A 25506-nucleotide genomic window follows, 5' to 3' on the forward strand; every position below is an offset into this window, starting at 1 on the left:
CTTTCACTGAGCCTTTTATAACATCTTGATGACTGATTGTGACCTGCATTATCTGCCTGTGCCCTGGTGATTCTGGCACACCCTGTAATAGATATCAATCAGTCCTATGGCATTTAAAAGAATAGCTCCTCAGAATCTGACTTAGCTGTGGCAAAACAATGTCCTCTTTTACAGCAGACGAATATGTGTATACACACTACTTAACCACGAATCTGCCTTAGGAGCAAAGTGGTGCCATCAGTGCTAATGAACGGCATTGTTTACTCCTTTGCTGCAGTGGGATTTAATGGGAAAGAGAGAAGGAGTGAAAATGCATACATCCTCCCCGGATGGATCATTCTTGTGGTCTGGCATTTGAGCCTGCAAAGAATGCTCCTCGCCATCAGCACAGCCCGAACAAAGGCTGCCCGAGTCCCTGGGAGGAGGCAGTCACTCGCCGGGGCTGACAGCGGGCACGTACCGGGGACGAGGAATGCTGTGTATGTGTGGTACCCGAGGGGCAGGGGCGCCCAGCCCGGCCTTTTGAACTCTGCTAACAGGAGCTGCGTGTCACCCATCGCATTCCAGCCTCTGCCCGGGCCCTGCCCTCATCCCTACCAACAGCCTGTGCAGCAGTACCTGGGTGTCCCTGAGCCCCAGCACCCCAAGCGCCGAGGTGCTGAACTATCCCAGCAGACAAAGTGCTGGGAATGGTTGTGGTAGCCGACAAAGTCACGAAGATAAATCCGAAGTATTTGGAAATGCCATTGTATCAAGCAGCTTCAGCAACTTGAGCTGTCAAAGTATCGCTGAAGCGCAATAAGAACAGAGCCAGACAGACCCTCTGTTTTCAGCTCCTGAAGCTGAAAATGCAGGAGCATCAGCAAGCACCACTTGTATTAAATTAAAGGATGCTGCTTATAAATTGCATCATAAAAGAAGCAAAAAAAAAACCCCAGTTATGGCAATTAATGTTTATAAGATATATGTGTGACCAAAAGCAGCCACAAGAGTCCCCAGTGGCTAGTTAGTGGCTGGACTGATTATTTTGCCTGTTATAAGCATTAACATGAAGAAGCTGGAAGCCAAGAGACTGTAGGGAATAAGGAAGGAGGGGAAAAAAAAAAAGATGGTGTGAGGCAGTCTACCTGGTCAGCATGAATGATCCTTTTCACTAAAGGCCAGAGTTGTGAGTTTAAGGACAGGGATTCACAGTCCCTCATCCAGTCACAAAGCACAAACAACGAAATTACTGTAAAAAAGCTTGAGAAATGCAACTCCCAGTATATTACCCAGCTTTGCCTGGGAAAAGTGGCCTCCTGAGGTGGCTGGCCTCTGCTCAGAGGAGGGGGCTGAGAGGCCAGAGGAAATTACTTGTGGCTACATTGAGTTCCTTTGTTAAAATATAGACTGTAGCCATCTGTTGTTTTGCCTCAACCTGCTCTCTGAGCTAGATCTTCCTCCCCAAAAATGATCTAGTTTGATTTTAAGCAATTTGTCCTACAGTAGAAGGATTAATAAGCACAAATCATCAATAATAACTAAAATAGCTGGTATATTTTAGACTCATTACTACCCTCAGCACCCTTCCCTAGTTGTAAGGGAAGTGGTTACAGCTGGTACCCTGTAAGGGTAATATTTTTTCAGTGCAGGGTTTTCCCCTCAATTGTTCTTCTAAATATCCTTGCATGCTAATAAGAAACATGTTTGCTTTGCAAAGAGGTAATACATCAGAAAGTAATGGAAAATTCCTTTCAGCAGGACTGGGAAAATTTTCAGGCTCAACTATTTTCCCAGGTAGTGATGGGCTTTCAATACCTTGAATGGCTGCACCTTGTATTTTGCTAGCATCTGTCTTCAGTAATATCTGGCAGTAGCATTCAAAACCACTCTTTTTTTTCCACCAAAATGAAGTAGGTTGTCATTTAGGCCCTAGAATTACAGCCCAAGGTTTGCCCAAATTTTCCTAATGTTTAAGATGAGTTGACTACAATGAGATTTAATAAGAGTTGGAAGCTAAAGTGGCTTGGACCATGCTTCTTGCGCTCTTTTGAAGGTCAGTTTGAAGTCTGATTGAATTAAAGGACAGAGCTTTGACAGCATTTTTATGTGTTTCAGAATTTAACTAGGTATTAAAATGTATTTGGTTAATTTGTTGAAAGATAAGCATGATGAGTAAATAGTAACACTCAACACTTAATATTATTTCTTCTGTTTTCAATATGCACAAGAAAAGTAGCAAAGTGAAATAGTGATTTGTGGCCTTCCAGCATGAGGGGGCTTTTCTGCTTACTTGGTCCTTTGGTGTCACAGTGTGTTTATTGTACAGAGCCAGATATTGTTTGTCAAGACTCTATATTGTTCTCACAATCCAACGCACAAAACCAGAGCATGATGCTCGGCCATTGTGTGTAATATTACAGCACAACATGTCAAACACTGCAAGTAAATAATTTCAAGCTGTACCAGTAGTGTGTCTGCATTGTTTGCTCTACAGTAAGTCCCCTCTGCTTGCAGCTCATGTCAGGGGCACAGAGTGCTGGCATGAGTCAACAGAAGATGCTCTGAAGGGCGTCATCAGAGGATGGGTGGACGATGAGAAGAGGAGGAGCCAGCAATAGAGTCCTGTCCTGGGCAAGCACAAGAAATCTATTGGCCTTTTCAGCAAGGTGGCAGCTAAACAAAGCTCTAAAGGAGTTACAAGGAGATTAGAGAATGGGATCTGGGAACCAGTTTCTTCCCAGATACTGGCTCCATCTCTGAAACAAAACTAAGAAGTGAATTTAGAGGGGGTTTTTAAATTATTATTTTATTTTTTGCCAGTCTCAGTACTTTCAAGTTGGTGTTGATGATACTCTGTAAACCATGCATTCATAAGGAGGAAAACATGCTCGGCTGACCTAATACCATCACCAGAATTAGCTGGTTCCTAACAAGACACATAGATCAAAACCTGCACATAAAAGTAAAAGAGATTTTACCTCACTGACAGTTTGGGGGCACTCTCACCCATCACAGTCAGCGTTAAAGCACAAGGAGAGAAAACAAAGCCAGTCTGCAGAGCCCCAGGCTGTTGCTAGCTTTGCAAAGAGGGCTGCCTGTCAGCTGCACAGCGAGGCAGATGGCACTGAAGAATTTACTGTAAAGACGAAGGAAAAAGCTGTATTTTTGCTGCACAGTGAGCGGAACATGGGTGGTGCATCTGCCAGGGACAATCCTTCCCACCTGGGGGATTTGCACAGGGTTACTCAGTAATTCCCAGCTCAGCATATTGAAAAGCGGCAATAATTGCCACAGACCCATTCTTCTCTTACCCCTGCTGTTCATTGTCACTTCAGATTTATTAGAAGCTTTTTTCCCCCTACGGTATTTAAAAATTAAACTGGGATTGTCCTGTAATCCTCTGTCTACCAAGAGAGAGTAGCACCTAATCCAGCAGCTATATCACAGTATTGCCAGTGCTAGCCCTGAAGGTCTGCAGCTGGTTCCTCCACTTCCCTTAGTGATCACTGAATGTGGAATGAACCCAGCGCGGACAGGGCTCCAAGATGCCCCTTAGAAAACAGGTCACACCTAAAACTAACACACTACACAGTTCTCCAGACAGCTCTCCTGGACACCACAAAGTGCAGTGGTGGCCTGGAGTGCAGCTCTGCCACTCCTGACACTCTGCTGCACATGGCTCCCACCCCAGCCCTGGCACTCTGCGAGGCTCTCCCACCCCTGCGTGCCTCCAGAGGTACCACCAGTGTCCCCAGAAACAGGGTGTCTGGCAGCCATGCAGACAGCACACTTCTTTTTCTCCTTGATCAAAACAACTTCAAATAGAGGACTTCAGAGAGTCAAAAAGTCTAGCTAGCACATATGCTGTGCTGTGGGAGCCTTTGATTATCCAGCAGATATTTTTAGAGCCCTTTGTAAATGAGCTGCGGCTCCATTTGTGCGGCGCACGGTGACAGCTCTGCCAGAAACAGCCTCTGGTCCCCTGTGCCACTGCAGAGCTGGACCTGGCACTGCTCAGATATCTGCCTCTGCCCTCTGACTTAAACATCTTGGGGGCCATCTGTTTAAACCCATCCAGGTGCTTGGCTGCCTGTGCTTTTCCTTCTGCCTCAGGAGAGTAAGATAGGGAAGACGGACCCCAGGAAGTGCTGCAAACCTGCTCTCGGCATCACAGGCTCCACATCTTCTGCTTCCAGGAAGAAACAGGTCCAGTTTTTTTGCTCAATGAAGTTTCTAGCACCAGCTGCTAACAACAGTCAACTCCATGGAGCATATCCAGGACACCAGCAGAGCTGGGGAAGTGCGTGGCAGGCTTTAATGCTATGACAACCATCACCGAGGAATTTTTCAATTTCCTTTTCACTCATATTGCCATGAGAATCACTGGTCCTAAAAGCGAAGGGCACCTTTAGCTCTAGATAAGATGAATTTTGTGCAAGCTTCCACTCCTGATAAAAGCTCAGATAGGGCACTTTGCTTGAAGGGATCTTGCTGTTAAGTCCTTGGTTTGAAGTTACCAGCAAGGAGGCCGATCAGTGCCAAGGGTGACTAACTAGAGTCCACAGCACAAAATTGCCTGTAGGAAATGAATTACAATGCAGCAATGCATTTCACAAGCAGTTCTGACTCTTTACACATGGCTGAGCTGCTGAAAGTGTTGTCCTGCCTTTATGCTGTCAATTGACTAGCAAAAGCAAAAGCCCCAGAGATGAGGTTTTCACTGCTGACTGACAGGTGCCCAGGAAACCCAACGGAAGTTAAGCCCCAACAACCACCAGGATTTTGCTGGAGTTGCTTACTGCTCAAAAAAAAAGCAATTTTATATCACTACAGTGAAAGCTACCAGAAAATGGCAAACTCTGTGTAATATGTGGTCTGCTCAATGAAGTGGACTTTGAGGAAGTCACTAAAACAACCTTTCCTGTTAGACCTATTGGATGACTAATTTGGGGCTATTTTCACTTCTCAGCTGAGTAACTGCCACTCACTTCCAGCCCCAGGGGCTACTCTCCATTAAAATTTGGAGGCATTCACTGGGAACCCAAAATTTCTGCACAGCCCTTCACCTGTGGGGATTGATGGGTGCATGCTCCCCCTGGGCTAATCGGAAAACCAGGATTCCTTCAGACAGGATTAAAAAGCCAGTCCTGTTGAAGCATCCATCCCTACAAACTGAAGCTCAGCAATACCAGCAGTATCAACACTCACAGTATGCAGTGCCACACCCAGCAAGCAAAGCTTGCTCCTTGTTTTCTGCTTCCTTCCACTGCCACACGGACACATTTACAGCTGAGCGAGCAACTGTTTGTGCTGGAAGGGCTTTGTTTTCTGCCTATGTTTCTCTCTAGCTATAGCTGTCACCCAGGGATGGACTAAACCTTTGCAAGGTTGTCCCTGCTTGCACTGCCATGCAAACCTGCCCCTCAGTGAAGGAAGAATGATCCATAGTCCCTGCAGTGCCTTTGCTGCGAGGTGTATCCGCAGCAGCAGCCGGACTCAGCCCACGGAGGCAATGTTTCCAGCTGTTTGGACAGCAAACACAACCCACAGCCCAGGGCTAACCCATGGATACACATACTTATTTCAGACATTGGCTCTCTTGCCCACACTGATTTAGTAGATGTAAGACCCTGTATGTAAAAAAATACTCTTAATACATTGAACTGTTTTTAAAGTTGCACCTTTAGTTAATCAGCTGTGAGCCCAGTGTCAAAAAAATTCAAAGTCAGCCCTCTATTTTAAGGACAGAAAAAGCCCAGCTTCCCCTGGATTTAGAGCATTTAGAGCCCAAGAAAAACCTCCCCATCCTTCAAATCAAACCAGGCACATACGTACAGCTTTGTCAACCCACATGACAAGCCCAGCACACCACAGCAAAGCTAAAGGCAATGCCACTGTACCTGACTAGAAGGGGTGTGCGGAGCCTCAAGGGCACCCGCTCTGCATCCCTACCCAAAAATAGCATGTGCTGACGTAGCTGCCAGCGCAGGGAGGTGCCAGCTCCTGGTCTGCCTGCTGCAGCCCTGGCACTGCACTGGGATAAGCCAGCCCATGGGGAAACAAGGCAGCTCCATGACAGGACAGGCTGGACCAGCTCGCCAAGGTGAGGACTTCAAAGGGCTGCAGTGGCACTCAGCAGGCCAGGAGCCAGTCACTCAGGAGGGAGAACTACCAGCACCTCAGGGGGCTGCAACTGACCCTTCTGGATAGATCAGCACTGGATCTGCTCTTTATAGTCCTGGGCTGAGGGAAACGGGAGTGCATCAGCTTAGATGCCCTTTGTCTGGCAAAATTACATTAACCTCCAAGAACAATTCAAAGAATTAGCAACCCAACTTGATAAATTTAAATGTTTTTTTTTTTATTAACAATCATTTTACATTACAAGGATAATATGACAAAAGGAAAGTTCTTGTGTACATACTATGATATATCAACATAGCTCTATTCGTATCCAGTGTCCTAGGTCCTTTCACACAGGTACTATAAAGCATAGTCTGTAAAGTAATAACATTTTAATGTCTCCAAAAGAGTGATATTAACATATTAATACATATATAGTAATAGACGTCTAGATATTTTTCTCTCATTTCATATGTGTGTGTGGTGGGTGAGTGGGTGGGTGAGAGATCGCTTGAAACAGTTCAGCAGGGCTGTGCTTGGATGTGGATACGGAGAGGTTTGAGACAAAACCTCATTTTCTGGAAGCAGAAATGCATTTTTGCTAACTGTCAGGCGAGTCTATGAGGATGCCATGACTGGCAGAAAACTCCGTAGCCCTCCCGTAGCATTTGGGACATTACAGCATATGAGACATGGTTCCCCGCGTGGCCCAGCGAGCTTATTCGACATGAGGTGCAGTGCAGGGCAGCCCCTCGCCGGGCGGCAGCACCACCAGCAGGGCGGCGGGGAGGCGAGGCCGCGGGCTGAGCTGACGCGGGGGTCAGTGGCTTCGGAAGGAGGGGGCTGGAGCGAGAAAACTGTCTCTGAGGTTTGTGAGGAACAGGTGCCGAGAGCTCCCCGCCGCTGAGGGGCTGCGGCAGAGCGGGGAGCCGCCGCCGGGCGGGGCGGCTGAGGTGGATTACCAGTTGTGTGGAGGAGAGAGGCCTGGGAGAGGGCACTGAGGTGTGTGACGGGGCCTGGGGACAGCTCGCACAGCGTCTGCTCATGCAAAACCAGTGTAATGATCCATTCGGATGTCACAATTAGAACTCACCCTCCTCCCGACCAAAGCCAACAAATAAAACAAACGGCAAGGAGTGCAGCGGTTGCCAGGCCTGGCGCGGAGCTGCAAAGGCAAACCTCCATGCCTTCCCTCCGGCCCTTGCGGGGAAGCAGCTCGCTGACTGACCACCTGCTGCCGGGCTGGGCAGAGGCACCTCTCAGGTCCTCTCAGGGGTCAGCCAAAGGCTTCAGGATGCAGCAGGGCCAGTGTCCTACGAGTGGCTGTGCGAAGGGAGGGATGGAGGGATGAGACAGCTGCCCATCCCACAGGCATCAGCAGATACTCAGGGAGGGCTGATCCACCCCCATCCTAGCACAGAAACGCTGGTCATGTGAAAGCAGGTGTCTCTTTGCAGGGACAGGGTAAGAGGGCTGCACCCTTTGGTGCTTCAGCCTGGCGAGGTCCAAACGCTGTGTGCTGGGGCCCAAAGGCACACATGCGACACTGACCATGTCTTCCATACAATCACATCATTCCCTTTCCTCCAGAAAGCCTCCCTGGGCCCCTGGCCAGGCAGGCTGCTCAGAGGCTGAGGAGCAGCTCTGAGACCTGAGGGAGCGGAGCGGCTCCAGCAGCAGAACAGCAGCCAGCCTGGCCCAACAGAGCTGAGCGTGCCTTCCCAACTGGGATCGCGCACTCTCATCCCTATCGCTCTGACTTCTCGGCTCCTTCTCATTTGCACTGTTCCAGCTCCATACACTATCCCTGCCAGCTCCACCTCCATGGCCGTAACCCGTCCTCTGCTCAAAACCGCCTTGGCTCTCCTGCTGCCTTTATCCCAGTGCCACGTCTGTGTCACTGACCGATGCCCACAAGTGCACCCACGCTCTCGCTGGTGCTGCGTGAGCACGGGCCAGCGCAGGGTCTCCCTGGCAGTGTGCCAGCAACTGCTGAGGAATGCCAGGTGGAACTGCTAAAAGCCACGTTCCCACAGCACCGGTGCCCACAGCTGCCAACCGCATCCATGCAGAGAGACAAAAGTGCATATGAGGGTGGATATGTGTCTGTCCAAGTGTGAACACACAGGCTCTCAGCAAGAGGCTTTCTTGGGAGAAGGACACTCAAGCATTTTTCCCTATCAAGACATTCCATTATTAAACAAACCTTATTTATCACTTGGTTAACATGCCAGCAAGGAAACCCCTTACCCTAAACACAGCCAAGCCCCTCTCCATAGAGTGCTATACATGTAAATGTAGGCCTCAGTGTATGGCTAAAACCATCCCAAAGTCCAAAGTCTTCAGTGTTACGTGCCTTGTGCTAGAACACAGGGCCAGCCTTACACAAGGGTGGTTGAGTCTATCTCTATATAATATCTTTATATCTATTGAAAACATAGAAATATATAAATATATAGGATTTCATTTATAGATATATAAGCATGTGATTTTAATCTTTTGTACTGTGTGTATATGTACTGGGATGTGCGTATATACAATATATAGACCATATGCATATGTACTGTATACATACACTAGCTTACATGCACACACATCATACGTGTCTCCAAGGGAGACAGGAATTGCATAGGCATTACTGCATTGGATACAATGGCTGGGGGATTAACGTACCATTCCTCTGCTTTTAAGACCTCTTTTAACAGGGGTGAAAGGGGAGTCTGCAAAAGCAGAGGCTGTTGCTGCTTATTTGCAAGCCAGCTGTCTAGGCACTGGTCAAACAAACAGCAATCCTCATGAAATAAGAAAGGAGGGGAACTCCAAAGACCCCGCGGGCCATCTGGTTGAGTTTGTGCTGTGAGAAAGAAGATGGACCAAGCCTGAATCATGTCTGAACAGTCATACCAGCAAGAGCATCACCAGTACAGGGGACATGGCTGCAGTTGGCTCAAGATCCAAGGCAGACACCAGATGAGGACCCTGCCTACCGTGTCCCCTCACAGCCCCCGTAACTTCCGTGTGCTTTTGCTGGTATGGGAAGAGCTTTGGTTTCCTGTGAGGATTATCCCTGCTGAGGTCGGTCTCGTGGCTGGAGGGCCTGGACCCCTGTGGACACGGGTGAGCCCTGCAGAAGGACATGTCTAAATGTGCTTCACAGATTTCTGCTTCACAGCAGGGTAAAAGAGGCAAGGAGCCTGAGCAAAAAGTGGGGAAGGGAAATTGGCAACCAAAAATCCCACGGGCTAGAAATACAAACCCGAGGGTTTGGAGAAGTGTGCATTATTCACAGTCAGATGCCATAGCTAAGATGTAGGGGAAGGAGACAATAAAGAGCTCATTCAAGAAAAACTGAATCCTCTGTCTTTGTAGCCTCACCAGTTCAAGACACTGTGAGCAACACATTCAAAACATCTCCTCTTGCTCTCTCAGCACAGCAGGAAAGGCATTGATTAAACCTGATGCATGGCAAACTTGGAGCTATGGAGGCCTCCCTCAGCACCCTGCTAAGCCCTCCCCACGCCTGCTGCTGCCTCACTGCCACCAGGCTGTGCCCAGACAAACAGGGGACAGAGATGCCCCTGCTCCTGGGAAAGGCTTGGGAGCCCTGGGAAGCCAAGGGTGCTTTGCATTGATATTCCCCCCTCCTCCCTATCTTGTCTATGCTGGTAGTCATGTTTCCATCCACAGATGATCCATGAAAGTAAGAGCTACAGATCTGAGATAGGCATTACCCTGGAGAGAAAGCTTGCAAAGCACCTGCATTACCCTAGGACAAAGGCCAGGTTTATTTTCTGATGTGTGGGTAACAGGGAATTGTGTTGGAGGAGCTGGGCTGGGCTGGGCCAGCTGCTCTACCAGCTCTTGTCTATCCTCAACACCAAAGTAAGGGATCTCTGACCTTTCCTATTATGGGTAATCACAACATCCAGTGGCAGGGAATCACTGTTTGCAAGAAAAGTTATTTGCTAAAGGAACAAGTGCTCTGCCTGTGTCAGCTGGCTGCCAGAGAATATCACCACATGCTGCACATTTCACTGCACCATTAGAAATAAAAGCTGCCAGTGAAAGGTGTCACTGATGAAAGCAGGATTTGCAAGTGAACCAAAGGGAAGGAGTGACAAATTGGACGAATAACTTCTGAACAGGCCACTGGCAATTCTCACCTTGCCATTTCCTCCCCAGTAGCAAAAGTTAGGAGGCTTGGATCGAGAGTTGTAAACAGGCCTCTTGGGCTGCTCAACACAAGCCCTGGGGGAGCATTCCTCTCTCCAGAGGTATGTGGAGACTGTCCCCAAATGTTCCTCCTCTCCATGTGGGCCAGGCACTTTGATGGGCCTCTATGCCAAGGAGCTTTTCCTGCTGCAAAGAGAAAGGCAGATGATTTTTCCTCTCCACCCATGAAGAGCTATGGAGTTCTATGGATTCTATGACCCATGTTCACCTTGCCCATCTCCAGTCAGAAACTAATGGAGCAGTTTTTCTTTTTTATCTTTTTACATCTCCTCAAGTTTTAAAAAGGAAGGGAGCCTGCCACCTCCCTGGCAGGAAGCAGCTCCAGAGCTTTGTGGCAGCACCCTGAGCAGAGCCAATTCAAACCATGCCTGGAGAGCTACAAGCCCCTTATGTGGAGAGGTCCCTACTTTATGGTCAGGCAAACAACCACCCAAGGCTGCACAGCTAGCAGGGGGTTTCCAGTTTAATTTTCACTCCTCTGGATGAATGAATCAACTTGATCATATAACTCGTAAGAAAATACAGGAAAACATGAAAACAAAGCTATTTTTCATGCTTCCTAGGTGTGTCATATCAATGCCCCTGTGTTGCAACTGTGTGATGCCCTTACGTAGCTTGTGACATTTCCATGAGGACCACAAGGAAGAGCACCCAGCGCCTGCGCCCCTGGCGGCAGTTTGGCAGCAGGTGGGTGGCCCTGGCACAGGTGCCCTCTCCTGCCCGAGCCAGCCTCAGGCTGCACGTGCTGTCAGAGGTAAGGCAAGGGGTAAGTGCTACAGAGGGTGCTGACCAGCCCTTGCTGGCTGGCCTGACCAGCCCTCGCTGCTACATTCACAGGGTCCACTCCGCTCCACTTGGACCATCTGATGAAAGGCCCTGCTTTACAGCGAAGGGGCAGTGTCGGGACACAAGGACACGCCACCGCTCGTGCTTTGGGTGGGCTCAGTCCCTCCTCAGTCCCACAGGGACAGAGGCAAACGCTTCCGAAACCCTGACCAACACCAGCCTAGCTGTTCCTGTGTGGTCTGAAAGTTGAACCAGTCCATAGTGGCTTGGCTGCACACCTCTGCCAGTGCTGGCTGTGAAGTTCTGCTGAAGGCAAAGGCGTTAGCAGGAGGTGAGTGAGACCTAGGTAGAAGTGTGTGTTTTCCTGGGGAAGACAGTGCGTGAACCCTGGCAGTGAAAGTGACTCAGAGAGAGATCAGTTCCAAACATGCTACATCTCCATTGAAAACAAACAAAAAAGTTTAAAAAATAAAATAATATTATATATATATATATATATTTATATAAATGAAAAGCTATTAACTAGCAGCAACGGTTCTAGAGATATCTTAGCACCAAGACCAAGGGCAGGGGGGTAACGGGAGAAAGGAAAGGTTCAGTGTTGCTGATACCACCATCATGTTTCCAAACAACACAGCTTGGCACAAAGCTCATCCCTCTGGGAAGTGAGAACATGTTGGCTTGGACACCTTTTGGACAACACGTCTCACTCCCACGATGGTCTGATCAGGTTGGTGCTGTCCATGCCACATCAGCAGGGCAAGGCACTAGCATCTGTGGAGTTTTTGCACCTTTTTTGTTTATGTGGTTTTTTTGGTTGGTTGGGGTTAGTTTGTTTTTTGTTTTTTTTTTTTTCTCTTTTCTAACCTGAAGTGATACTGTGTGATGGAGCTTGTTTACTTTAAAAGAATAAAACAAAGAAGAGCCCCAAGCCCACAAAACAATCTCTTTGTGATGGAAGGTGCAAGTCCCCCGTTCACATTTCAGCTGGACTCGGCATTCCTTCAAGAAAGGAAGAAATATTTCACAGGAAGAAGCAGAGCATCCCTTCTTCCTGCTGTCATCAGTCTGCTGTGCTGTGGAACATGTTACCTTGGTCACAAGAGAGTAAGTGAACCTTTGTAGGACATCACACATGATTATAATCCAAGATAATCTTGCATTGATAGCTCCTGCCACCAAACTGCAGCAGGTTTTTCTTTCAGTCATTCCAAACAAAACAAAACGAAACAAAACAAAAACCCCACAACAATCTAGGATTATAAAGACATGGTATAAATAATGTAAATTAGAATATAATTTTTTAAGCCTTTGAATCTCCACCAAGAGGTGGCTCTCGACTCATTGGCTGTCTAGCTTCCACAGCAGCCCTGGTTTTGAATGAATAGTTGTATATATATATATATTTATCTCATACAATATAAAAATATAAATGCAAAAATTTCCCCCTGCCTTCTCTATTTTGCTATTTTATAGTCTGCACATGACATCATGTTATAACATATGTATGATAGACTGGTACTACGGTTATCATAAAAGGAGCTGAAAGCCAAGTATTACTCTACAGCCCAAAGGTAGGGAGAACTGAGAAAGGGGTATCACAGTTTAGTGGAGGCATTTGTTTCTAAATCAGAATAAAACCCCAAAATAATGCCCCCAGCCCTCCTCTCCTGTCAGTAATTTTTTGAATGAGGAAAGCTTCCACTGAAGAAAACTGGGTGGAGCTGGGGGCAACAAAACACACGGGTTGCTCTGTCAGAAATCAGAAATCTGATGGTTGCCAACAAAAGGCTCAAATGGCTCAATAACTGGGCTGAACAATGGAAAGAGAGGCAGAGATTGAAACTGAGGGGGAAACAAACAAACAAACAAACAAACAACCCCAAAACGAAACAAAACAAAACAAAACAAAACAAAAAACAACCCAGCAAACTGTCAACACACATACAAAGGAAACCGCTGGGAGGATGAGGCTGACAAAGACCCGTTGTCTAGCTTATAGGTTGTTAGGTTTGAACATGTAGAGTATGGCCCCAGCACATGCTTCTAAAGAATGAAATGTTGCCACCTACATTGCAGCTGCCATGGTTGGAGACACCAGTAAATGTCTAAACATTGTCTCAATCTTTAAAATTCTGCTTAGCTTCTATCAGACGCACATCGTCTTAAATTTTCAGTGTGGGTTTTTCCTTAATATAGATAATATATATATTTTATATAATATATCAAAGTTTAGAGTATAGATTAAAAAAATTATCTGATCTGAGGCATTCCTTCCTAAATATCAGGGTAAAACTCAGAGCCGTGGTCCATGCTCTGCAACATCGGCTTCTGGTCAAGAGATGACATCCTGCTCAGCATTTCGGCCGAGAGCGCGTAACTATTGCCTGACTTCTCCTCGAACCAGCTATCGAGGGCCCTCTTGCAATCGAAGCTGGCAATGGGCGGCCCGTTAACAGCAATCGTCAACAGGTCACTGAGCTGCTCCAGTGTGAGCCGGGAGCGGTTGTTCTTGCGCACTCTCTGCAGGGCGGTGCGCCCCTTCTCACAGCAGGCCGAAGAGGTGGGAAGGACTTTGAGGATCTGAACTATTTTATTTAAGAGGGGAAATCTCTGTTTGTATTTACAAATGTGACTGAGCAAGTCTTTAAAACCATTTTTGGTATAATAATCCACCTTGAGTTCTCGCCACTCCATCAGCAGACTCCCTCGGGTGTCCATCCCCTCTCGGCAAACCTCTCTGGAAAATGATGGGACTGTCTCCAGGTGTTCAAATATTTGTACCATATCTTCCTTCCCATAGCTCATGAGCTCATCAGTGCTTCTGGGCCAAGCCGCAAGGTCGAATACCTGACAGGCCTTCACAAATGTCCGGCTGCGGGAATCGAACCTTTGGGCTAGGATCACCTGGGTCTTCTGGCAGATCTTTTCTCTGATGGACTGGAATTTGGCTTCAGCCACCCGTAGATTTTTCACAGCAATGCCATTAAAGCTTTCACGGAAGTTTTCCTCAAACTCCTGCAAGTACTCCCCAGGGGAGTCTGCTAGCCGGCTGATCTCCTGGATGGCCTCCTCTATTTTATCGTCCACCTGTGACACAAGAAGGTACTCCCCTTGGAAGACGTAGGCAAGGCGCGAAAGCACAGCGATCACATCCAGCAGGAAGTAGATGAGTTTAATAGACTGGTAGTCCATCAGGAACTGCAGGAGGGCCAAGGCAATGGCAGAAGCATCTGCCCTTTGGGTCTGGCCACTGACATCTTTGAGATGGGCCACAACCTCAAGGTAATCCTTGATGAGAGCATTGAGCACGTTCTGCTCCCCAATGATCCACTTCACTGCTCGAATGTCCCCCAGGAACTCGGTCTCCTCACACAGAGTGGCAGCAGTGACCCTTAACTCACACATGAGTCGGGGAGAATAACGATAGAAACTGAGCAGTTGCTTCAAATTGTTTTCCAGCTCCTCAAGACATGGTAGTTCCTTCCCACTAATGGCATCCAAAATTTCCAAGTGGGGCCTATGCACCATAAAGGGAAGGCAGAGAAGCCAGGGCAAGGTCTTTCTGATTGTCATGAACAAGTTGGCTCTCAGGCTGGCGGTAATGTTAGCACCATCAACTCCCAAGCCGATAGTTGGCTTCTCATCCTGCAGTCGTATTCCCAGGCTGGAGAATGCCCGATCTAATGCTTGAAGGTAACTGTCTGTTGTAGAAAAGCCAAGCTCCTGGAGAGACAGGAATTCAGTTGCTGGAGGCCCATCGCTGCTGGTGTACTGCACATAGACTGCAACTGTATCTGCAAGCAAGTCATCACTTTGCCCATCCAGAATGATGCTGAGGAAGGGAGACTGCCGGATGCGCTCAACCAGGTCCTCTCGGAGAGCACGGGCGATATGGTGAATTAAGATCTGGCAGTCTCCCTCATTCATGTACTGATCCACCACCTTGAGTTCACACTTTCTCAGTAGTTCTGCTAGAGGCCGAAAGTCGTAGTAGGGCCTGCCCTCCAGGGCCAGGTGGTAGGCTGTGTTGAAGAGCAGGGTCATATTTCGGCACATCTCTTCTGTCTTCTCTGGGTGCATCCTGAGCTTGTAAAGCTGCAGGCACTTCTTGTGGAGGTTGCTCTGGCTGTGAAGCTTTATCGTGTGTATCTTGAACTGCTTAGAGCCAATGATGAAGGCTGAAGTCCGAGAAGATTGCACTGTGTACTGCCTACAGACATGGCACCACATCTCATTCAGTGTCGGGGAGTACCGCAGAAACCAAAATTTTTTAAGCCACTCTTGCTTAAACCGCCGTATCCTCCGGCCCGTTGCAGAAGACATCTTAGAAGGCTCATCTGTAGCAGCAATCATGTCATTGGAAACTGATTCATCAGCAGAATCCACTTCTTGGTCATCATCCTCCATGATGGTGGGAACTGAGATGATGCTTTCTGAAGCTGTAAAAAAAAAGGAAAAAAAGGAAAAAAATATGGTATTTGCAAAGTTGCTGAGCTAGGGAAGCATCCTACTGGTGACAGTAAGAGCATTGCCCAAAGAGCTGGCCACAACCTCTCTTCTCCTGCCTGCCCACAATACATTATAGAATTTGAATCATAACTTTGAAAGGAAAAGAAATCAGTATTTCTGCATAAGAACTTTGTCTCCAACATGCCACAATGAACAGCAAAAAAGGACACTACATCCTGGCCACTTGAACAATACATTGTGTGACCCAAATATTCTTTTTACTGAAGGCTCCTGGCTGCTTGACAGCATGTTCCTGGAGGAAATGAAATGTATCTTCAGAAAGGCACACGTGGTTGTGTTAAGGCAGTGGAGGAAACAAAGAGAGATTTCCAACAAGGGACACAGCAGGACATAATTTCATACACAAAGAGAGCACATTTCAGCATTACCACAGAGTCATTCATACTTTCTTGGTACATGTGAGGCATTGTGGAAGGTCTTCCGCTGAAAGAGAATGCATCAAAAATACAGCAAACAAACTGTCTGCAATGGAATGTCTTTTTTATTGGCAGTGCATTATCAATTACAATGGCAACAAATAGAGCAAATTGTCATACAGAGTCTTTCCCACACAGTATTTTCCACTGTACCCACAGCATCAGCTCCTGACCCAGTCACAAAACCTGACAAAGAACCTTCCATGGAACCACAGGTTCACCTGAATACTCAGAGCAAAATGCTTTAGATGGGTACACAGCACACAGGCATCTCACTACTCTCCTTAGGCAGGGTTTGGAGAATGCTCTAACTCGGCAAGGCTTACCTGTGGGGTCTGAGAACTCTTGAAGCTCGGGTACCTGGGGTGGTAACACGGGTGTCTCAGGTAACTTTCCAGATCTCAGCATGTCTAACTCAGCCTGCAGCTCCCGGATTTTCTTCTTCAGTCGGATGCAGTTGGGGCAGAAGGATGTGGTGGGGATTTCATGGGAGTTGCCTTGTGCAGAAGCCAGTGACAGCTCAGTTGGGCTGTCTGCTTTAAGTGACAGGGGCTCTTCTTCCTCGTCTTCAAGGATGCTCATCTCCTTGGCTGAGATGAAAGAGGAACTGTGAGGGACCCTCCATTCGCTCTCCCTCTGGTTTCTGTTGAGGCTCAGGGAGCCATGCTGCATGGCACTGCCACACTGCTCAAAGATGTCTTCAGCCTGGTATTTAGATGCTCTTCTGAGGGGAAGTGGTGTACTTGTTGCTAACTGGTTCTCTTCAAACTTGGCAGACTCCAAAGAAGCCTCCAGGACATCTTTGAAGATGAGGTCAATTTTTTTTTTCTTTGTTTGGGGGTGGGATTCCCCCTCATCACAGCTGCGCTTGTAGGGGCTCTTCCCCTGCTTTAAGGTAGTGAACTGGAGTGCTCCCCTTGCATCCTCTTGGTTTTCTACATTCATTTCTGAGTTTTCATTCTGTAACATTTTGTCTCCTAGAATGGAAAACGAGGGGTGGGGATTATCACTGGGAACGGAGCAACATCCCTCAATCTAAAACTCAAACAAAAAAGAACAAAAAGGCAGACTGAATCCCTGCAGGTCTGCATATTATGTTACAAGCCAGGGAACTGACACAACTCAGTGGAAACCGAGGCTTGCAAGAGGAGAAGTCCCGCTAATGGGCATGTCTGCAAAAACAGAGACAGTCCTGGGTAACCACAGCAGAGTAGAACCCACACACTTCAAAGAGAAGAGAAACTACAGGCAGCTTGTTTAACCTAAAGGTATAACCAACCTGTGTTGGAAGAGGACTATGAGGTGAATGACTGATCATGGTGGAAACTACCCAGAGCCTAAGTGCTATTTTGGCTGGCTGGAAGTCCTGTGCCTGTTTTGACTTGGTAAAAGGTATCAAGCGTACAGCAGTGCAGCAAGAGATTTAAACCATTTCATGACAACCCCAGTGTCTGTGCATGCCATGGCACAAAGTTTGCAAGCCCCTTAACACTTGTTCAGTTTGGAGGCTGCTCCAGAAATGCAAAGGTAAAGGAGTAAAAACAACTTGCACTCTTAAAACCTAAGGTACACATTGTCAACTGAGCTACAACAGGTGAATGCCCTCCAAGGATGGGACATCTAGCTTGTCCTGGTGGAGTCTGAGAGCATGACCATTAAGTAATTGAAAAAAAAAATATTAAAAGCAACCTTATATAAATTATTAATTGCTTAAAATAAAGGGAATAGCCAGATTTCCTTACCTGGAAATTCAAAAGACGATAGGTTTGGCTCAATTTCCATCACTCTTCTATCTTGTAAATAACTTCAAGCATTGATGGCTTCCCAAACAAGACGCTGCTTTATGCTGATTTTTGGTTTTGTTTGCTTAAAGTGTATTCATGCTTTCATAAGAGTTATGGAGCAAAAGCTACCATTCCCTCTCTAAGGAGAGCAATGCTAAGAATGCAGAAAAGATGCAAGACTTGAAACAGTTAGAGTAAGGCACTGTAAAAAGGGCTGGCCTGAATGGATGGGATTTTGCACTGGGTTTGGATGATGGCTGGGAAACTCAGCCACTTCTTTAGTGAGTCCATAACAACAGATCTCATTTTCAACACATGGATGAGCATTTCTATGGACAAAGCTTTCACTCTCTCTCTTAGTATTTCCCCTTTTATGGACCACAGCAACTACTGTGAGAGGCAGTGATTTAGAGAACTGGTTCTTCTTTCTTGGTGATTTTTTCCCCCAACCAGCTGAATGCTCCAGCCATATGGAAAAGCTAGAAATCACAAGATGACCCCTCCTATTATTGGTCTCAACTCCAATGATGAGGCGACTCAGAAACCATCAGCAGAAACAAAACCCAGGAACCATGTTACTTTTCTGTGAGTTCGTAAAATGTGCCACTTCCTTTGACAGACTCATCTGCAGGGATTTGAAATCTTTTAAATAGAAAGTGACTCAGCAGATTTTTGTGCTGCTTCCTGACCACTTCCCAGTGCCCTCCCAGTTGAGGCTTCGATGGCTCTCGCATGTCTAGCAATGGCCCAGGTGATGCTCCATTTTATCATCTGTGTGCCCCTTTTGTGAATGCAGGCTGAGCCCAGCTTGCAGCAGGATGAGCTCACCAAGATGTCAGGGGGTTTCTGGAATGGTCTCTGTAGCCACATGAGTTTCTACCTGAAGATGCATTAGGCTGTGGCAGGTTCTGGAGAGTCCTGAGGCAGATCTTCACCACACCCGTAGCACAGAGCAGGCTGTGAGTTAGTGTTTCAGCTCCCACAAACTATGACACCATGACAATCCAGGACTAAAGGCATGTCTGCATGGCAGGGCAATAGCTCGTAGCCTTGGTGCCCCTGTAGAGCAGCTGCTCCCAGGGCACAGACTGTCTCTTGCTGTACTTTCAGAAAGCACTAAGCCGTCTGGATGACTAATGTGTGCATGTTACTGCAGCAAAATCACTGCAGCCTGTACCTAATCACTCACTGGTGTTCATTAACATAAAAAAGCAAATTCATACCAATGTTATTTCAGAAGTGGGAATTGCCCAAGTACAGCCACCAAGATGTAACACTGCAAGTGCATAACAACCCTAAGATAGTGATAACCGGCTTTTTCAGGACATCTTGTCCACCCCATGACTGAAGAGGAGACACCTTTTACCAAGTCAAGGCAGCAACAGCAGCTGTGTAATAATATCCTCAGGAATCGTAATTACAAATTATATTTAGTGTGGCTGCCCCTCTGAGGCCCTGCCATTCTGCATCTAGCCTGGAAAGAAATGTTTCTAATTAACTTCAGGTATCAGCATTGTACAGATGAACAGATGCATTAAAAATTTTTGCTTTTCTCTAAAGCTTCCTATACTGCTGACAATACGTGGGCCCAAAGGACTGCTGGGTTTGTTTCAACACTTCTACTCTTTAGACAAGATAACAATTTTTATCCAAGGAAGAATCAGTCTGACAAGTACAAAGCCTCCTGTACGTTGTATACACATTCTAAGGTTGTGAGACTAAGGAGCTGATGTCGCGCTGATCCCAAATTATTTTTCTGAAGAAAGAGGAGATAAATTAAACGAGGAAAATGGACATACAAACACACCAAGGAAATCTCATTCATATGGACAGAAAACCAGCCAGAGCTTCCTCAAACAGGCTGCTCACAGGAGCCAGAGAGAACAGCATGTTCAGAGGAAAAACCTAACACTGTCTTGTAGGCTTGGCAATCTTCAGGCCAGAAAGTCTTGTGACAGGGGTGCTCTGTGATCCCTGCATTGCATCAGGCCCTTGCAGCACACACACACACAGCATGGCACAACACAACACATGACGTGACACATCACACCACAAATCTTTCTTTCATGATCTCCATGACTGTGGGTACCTTATTCTTCTTGTACACCCATCCATCTAGGCCAGGCAGAGCTGGGGGCTCTCACCTGGAGATGCTCTGCTTCTAGAAATGCAGCTCTCCTCACATAGCCTGTGCAAAACCTATTTCACCCACCACACTGGGCCCAGCTGTGGGGCAGCCTGAGGGGATCGGGAGAGAGGATGGAAAGGGAAGGGACTCACCACTTGTGCAATTTCTGTTCATGGTTTCCTGGGACATACTGTGCAACCGCTTCATGTAATCCTCACTGTACCAGACCCGCAGCTTCTCCCCAGGGTGGATGTCACGGCAGGCACGGAAGTAAATCCTCTCGCTGTGCTGAAAGGCCATCAAGTTCTGCTCCCTCTCCTCCCGGGAGATGATGACGTATCTGAGGGCAAGGGGACAAGGCAGGTGTGAAGCACAAACTTCTTTCCTGTGCCCCCCCTTGCGTCAGAATGACAACCATGAAGAAGCCAGAATGACCTTTGGAGAGAGACATCAACACAGCCAGGCTGGAAAGCATGGAGTTATAAGCAATGGTGTGCAAACGAGCATGGACACCCAGGGAACACTAAGCCAGTGGGGCTGTTTTTTGCTGGGGTAAGGATGACACAAATGCACATCCAGTCTGAAGGGATGTCTGCCAGCAAGGGTGGCAAGACTCTCCCAGTCAGAAATATCTTTGCCTAGTGATGGAAACAAGGGCTTCTAGAGTCCCACCGTCACTTCATGTCCCAGGGCTCCCTCCCTTGTTCTCAGGAATATCTGGAATATGGCAGTGTTCCTCTGCCTGCCTGTTTCCCAAAAACATTGCCTTCCTCTTTCAGCTGGTAACAGATTTGCTTGCTTCTGTCCTCTCAGGCAAGCAGAATTGAGATTCTAAGGACATAAACATAGATACCTAATGGGTATGGGAGTATGTGCTGGTTGTCCAAAGACATACCAGTATTGGAAGGTTTTGCACTTCGACATCAAAAAAAAATTCTGCAAGTGGAAACCCCAACACCGCATTGTGGGGATCTCCTGGCAGTGCTGACAAAAAGATCACTTTCAGGGCATGGGATTTATCTTCCTGATTTAAAACAGCTTCATTTCAGCTCAGCAGAAATGTATTTATTCCTACTCCCAGCAATTGGCCCTCTGTGCAACTTGCTAAGACAGACATCTATCACTAGGGTCATATTACTTGCTCTCACACTCCTCATATTCCTGCTAGAGGACATGAAAAAGGCTTGGTAATACTGGTTCCAGTTGCCACCAGCATGAGCTCACAACACCTACCCAGGAAGGAGGCCCCATCACAGCATGTGTAAACCCCAAATCAGATGTGAGCAGCTCATAGCTAAAACTTATTTTTCTCTTATGCCATTTGCCAACACACCCTGCTGCAGCAACCTCAGCAAAGGCAAGGAGGCTGCAGGGGAGCATACAGCTCCTCTGACATCTGCTGCCATTAGTCCTTGCCTAAGTTCCCTAATGTATACAGGTATTTCTTTGGCTTAAGAAATCTGTCAAATGTTTTGAATATTCTACCTTCTCCACCCATGTGAATGCACAGATAAAGACACAAATCCACCTGCATGTGATCCCACTAACCCACACATATAAGGTCACAAACTTGGTGAAACGTCCCACAAAACACAGAAAACAAGTCTGCAGTGGCAGTGTGTCAGATTGCCTGAGGCTCTGGTTTTAATGTTAAGCAACTGTGCATGTGCCTGCAAGCAGCTGTATTTTTCCTAATATGTGCTACCCAGGATTCTCTGCCATCTTCAGTAATTATTTAAAGAGCAGACTGGTACTGCCAACACTGGATTTTATTAACCTTTATTTACTTATCTGGTACTGCCAACACTGGCTTTTATTAACCTTTATTTACTTCGGATCACAAAACAAAGGAACTTTTGAAGAACCAGCTTGTGTATTTGAGAAGGAAGAGAGACCCGGACCAGTGGGGTGGGAGGGAGGTCCTGCAACAGCACACAGCTGCCAGGCTGTTGCTTTTGTGTGTTAGCTATCACTCCTCAAAAGGTGTATCAGGCCTTCAGCCAGCCATGAGATACACAACCCTTGAGACAGACCAATGTGCTGATGCCTTGCAGCGCAGGAGATCCTAGAGGATGCTCTCTCCAGTCCAAGCAAAATGTCAGGATGCTTCCTAGCAGCAGCTAAGGAGAGACCCTGCTCTGCATCCCACCATGCACAACAGATCAGGCTGCCCCTGTGAAGATTTACTAACCTCAAGTCACTCAGCGATCCTTAATATGACATACATGACCTGTACATCCACAGCCACTGGCACCAAGGAATTCATGCAGCAGTGACAGCATGGTCTAGTGCATTTTCAGCAAACTGTATTTGACAGTGAGATGTAGAAAACATCTTTGAATGGGAATGCAACTTTGAATGGGAAGTTAACTATTCCCACCAGGGCTCACTTTTATTATGAAGTATTTTGTTAAGCATGAGCTTTTTCTGTTCACTGCTCTCCTTCTGCTTCTACAGCCCTCCACGTTTCTACCCAAGTATCCTTCAGTTCTGCTGCCTGCATCCTGTGGCTCTGGCCACCTGCTGGAGCAGCAGGGAGCTGGGAGGAGAGTGCAGGCTGGAGGGCATGAGCTGCAGCACTGCTGCAACACGGCAGCAAATGCTGCCTGGCTGCTCATCCAGCCTCCTGCAGCCACTGGCACAGCCACTCTCATGAGAAGCCCCCAAGAGAAAGTTCTGGGATAATCCGGTCACAAGCATGTTTCTTCTCAGCTTCTCACCCAGCTAGCAAGTGATTTACACTCCTAGTGAGGAAGCTTTCCATCTGTGATACTTCCCTGAAGTAAGGTAAATGGGATGAGATCATCTACACAAAAGAAACAGTTTTGAATCAGTGCTGCCCAGTCCCAGGCTCCAGTCTTCCCAGAGGCACAAAAGACACACGTTACAAAGGACTGCATAAACCCCACATTCCAACTGCTGGTCTGAGACATGTAGTGCCACTGCACACCACAGCTGAGAGGCAGATACTTTCCAAGGATGGAAAAAATCATTTCACAAAAGTGCAGCCAGCCTGGTGAACCAGGGGCACAAACTACCTGCTGAGGAGAGACCGCATCATCAGCCTTCACTGACATATATCCCAAGGCCAAAGTGCTCACATCCTGAACAACCCAATCCTTCCTGAAAAGGCTGCACAGTGCCCAGTCCCCTTCCCAATGCCAAATACTTCATCTGGATTGAAGCAAGGAGGCTACCTTGGTTTGGACACCCAGGACACTCTCATGGCTAGGCTGACCCAAGCACTGCACACTGATGGGCAAGGGTTGAAGAACAGGTTTTCCAAGGGAGGATCCTGTGATCCTCAGAGGAGCAGTCATACTGCTCCTTCGGCAGACCCAGACACTCTCAGGTGCCCCTGGTCCTGCAGAGAGGCATTGCCACCAGTCACAAATCCATCATTTCATGTCCTGTCCAATCCTTGAGCCAGGCCAGCCTCCAGAACACCACAGTTCCTGACCAGGCCACTCAGGATCAGACATCACACCAATGGAGACCACTTCTGACCCATCTGCAGCTATTGGGGCTGGCATCAACCCCACAGCTGTCAGAGGCACAGCTCCTTGCTCTGCAGGACCACCTTTCCCACAGGCTCTCTAGATAGCAGTGAAAATGAAACAATGATTTTTATTTGCTAAGGCCCAGCCCACTCAGGACACCAAATTCCCAAGTTTTGGGATGGGAAGTGAGCATGCCCAGAAAAAAGTCAAGTTATTTTTTTGCAGCTGGGATCATATCTCCCCAGGAGGGAACAGAGCCTCCAGTGAGAATCCAAAGAGATGGTGAGGAGGGAGGAGACCTCTGCAGCAGGAGGGAGGCTCAGGCTTCTCCCCTTCTCCTCTCCACTACTGCCCTGGACTTGCCTCATGGCTTCCTGCTGCCACTCCATAGCCACTGGCCTTTCCCAAACTAACTTTGGGCACAGAGCCAGGGCAGGAGATCCCATGCAAGACAGCAGCCACCAGCCCAGGCTGATGCCATGGAATGCCATACCTGTAAACCCTGTGCTCTGATGCCAAGTGTCTCCAAGAGAGCCACACCTGTGACAGGCTAGTTACCAGCTCAGGCAAAAAATTGTAGAGAGAAACAAACGACTCAACAGCAGCTGTGTTAAAAGTGTTATATATTTATTGCATTCTTAACAAAAATACTTTTAAAGAGAGAATTTTTTCAGCATGTACAAGACATGGAGATACTGGGGTTGAGCACAGCAGTTTGCTTTGACACAGACACTTACTTCAACAGCCAGTTAACATGATAGGTGCAGGAAGAAGTATCCTTTGCAAGCCAGTACAGAAAAGCCACTCCACCGAGGGGTCTACACAGGGCAGGAGATATGTCCCCAGATCTGGCCAATTTGTAATAGTCCATAGAGGAAACTAGGGGAGACATCAGGCAGTTTATAGTAAAAGGACCTTTCTCCTGACCAGTACCCAGCCTTTGGGGATTTGCATTAAGGGTTGTGCATCCTGCACCAGGATGCTCTCTGTAAATACATCTGTGTGGTCAAACTGATGGCAGCAATAATGTTAACTCCCTCCAGCACCCAGCACCTGCAAGAGTCTCCTCTTTTGCAGACCTGAGAGTTCCCAGAAGGGACCCCCCTGGACAACATCAAAGGAACTAATCTTACTGTTAGACCCATGGGAGGGCATCAGTAGAGACCAAATATTATAAAAATATAAAATACTAATATTAATATATAGCAGCAGCACTCTATTGACTCAGAAAGCCTTTAAAATATATCACCCTTTTTTCAGCTCTCTCTGATTCATAAATTAGATCCACTTCTGTCAGATTTCCCAATCTCCCCTTCATCTGAAGGGAGGCTGTGACTTTTGCAGAATACAAATGTTTCAAAAGAAGTAAAAGGACATCCTCAGTGGAAGGTGAGCAAGTTCTCCCCTGGTCTGGCACCAGCACTAAAGGGAATGTCCTCTGTATGAAACCAGTTGGGTCATTCCTCAGGAATGAGGCTTTTTTCCTTGCCAGACCACTACTTCCTTGAGCAATCTTTTATTGCACCACTAAAAATAAATTACTTGAATTAGAATTACAGAACACCTTAAAAAAAAAAAAGGAAAAGCATGTCATGAATGCCTGACACAGCAGATATACAATGGACTTTTCAGGAAAGAAGCTAGTGCACTATACTTTCATACTGGAGAGGCCAGACAAGCTAAAGACGACCCTTGAAGACCACACAAAACAAGCCATCCTTCTGCTACACCGTGCTGCTACACAGCCATGGCAAGATGATGCACACTCACACTAACTGGAATAGCGTCCTGCAACCAACCTCCAAATACAATAGAAGAGCCTGGAGAGCCGGTGTGCTGTGTAGTTAACACCTTGACCCTTTTCCCTGCTGAAGGTTATCAGGATAATGGTCTGGGTTTTTCCAGACAGGGGGGCAGCATGCTAGATGCAGAGGTGAAAATTAAGGAGAAAACAGACATGTTATAAAAGAGCCACCACATACATTATTACCACCTGAAGTGACACTATTTAAGCCTAGTTC

The 25506-nt window shown here is 47.2% G+C and overlaps 1 protein-coding gene across 3 annotated transcripts in view; it reads right to left on the reverse strand.

The window, feature by feature from the left end:
• Positions 1-6384: 6384 nt before the first annotated feature.
• Positions 6385-25506, reverse strand: part of PRDM11 (PR/SET domain 11) — a 48778-nt gene continuing 29656 nt past the window's right edge. For 2 of the 3 annotated variants that reach the window (XM_084208279.1, XM_084208278.1), the window contains exons 6-7: positions 20138-20325; positions 6385-15566 (exon numbers count right to left, since the gene is read on the reverse strand). In XM_084208279.1, the coding sequence (XP_084064405.1) occupies positions 13402-15566; positions 20138-20325 (2353 nt within the window). In that variant the 3' untranslated portion in view covers positions 6385-13401. Of the gene's footprint in view, positions 15567-16399; positions 17051-20137; positions 20326-25506 lie in introns of all 3 variants that reach the window. The other variant, XM_084208280.1, reaches the window with a different exon arrangement.

This window comes from Fringilla coelebs, assembly GCF_963513975.1.
Source record: "Fringilla coelebs genome assembly, chromosome: 6".
Classification (NCBI taxonomy): domain Eukaryota; kingdom Metazoa; phylum Chordata; class Aves; order Passeriformes; family Fringillidae; genus Fringilla; species Fringilla coelebs.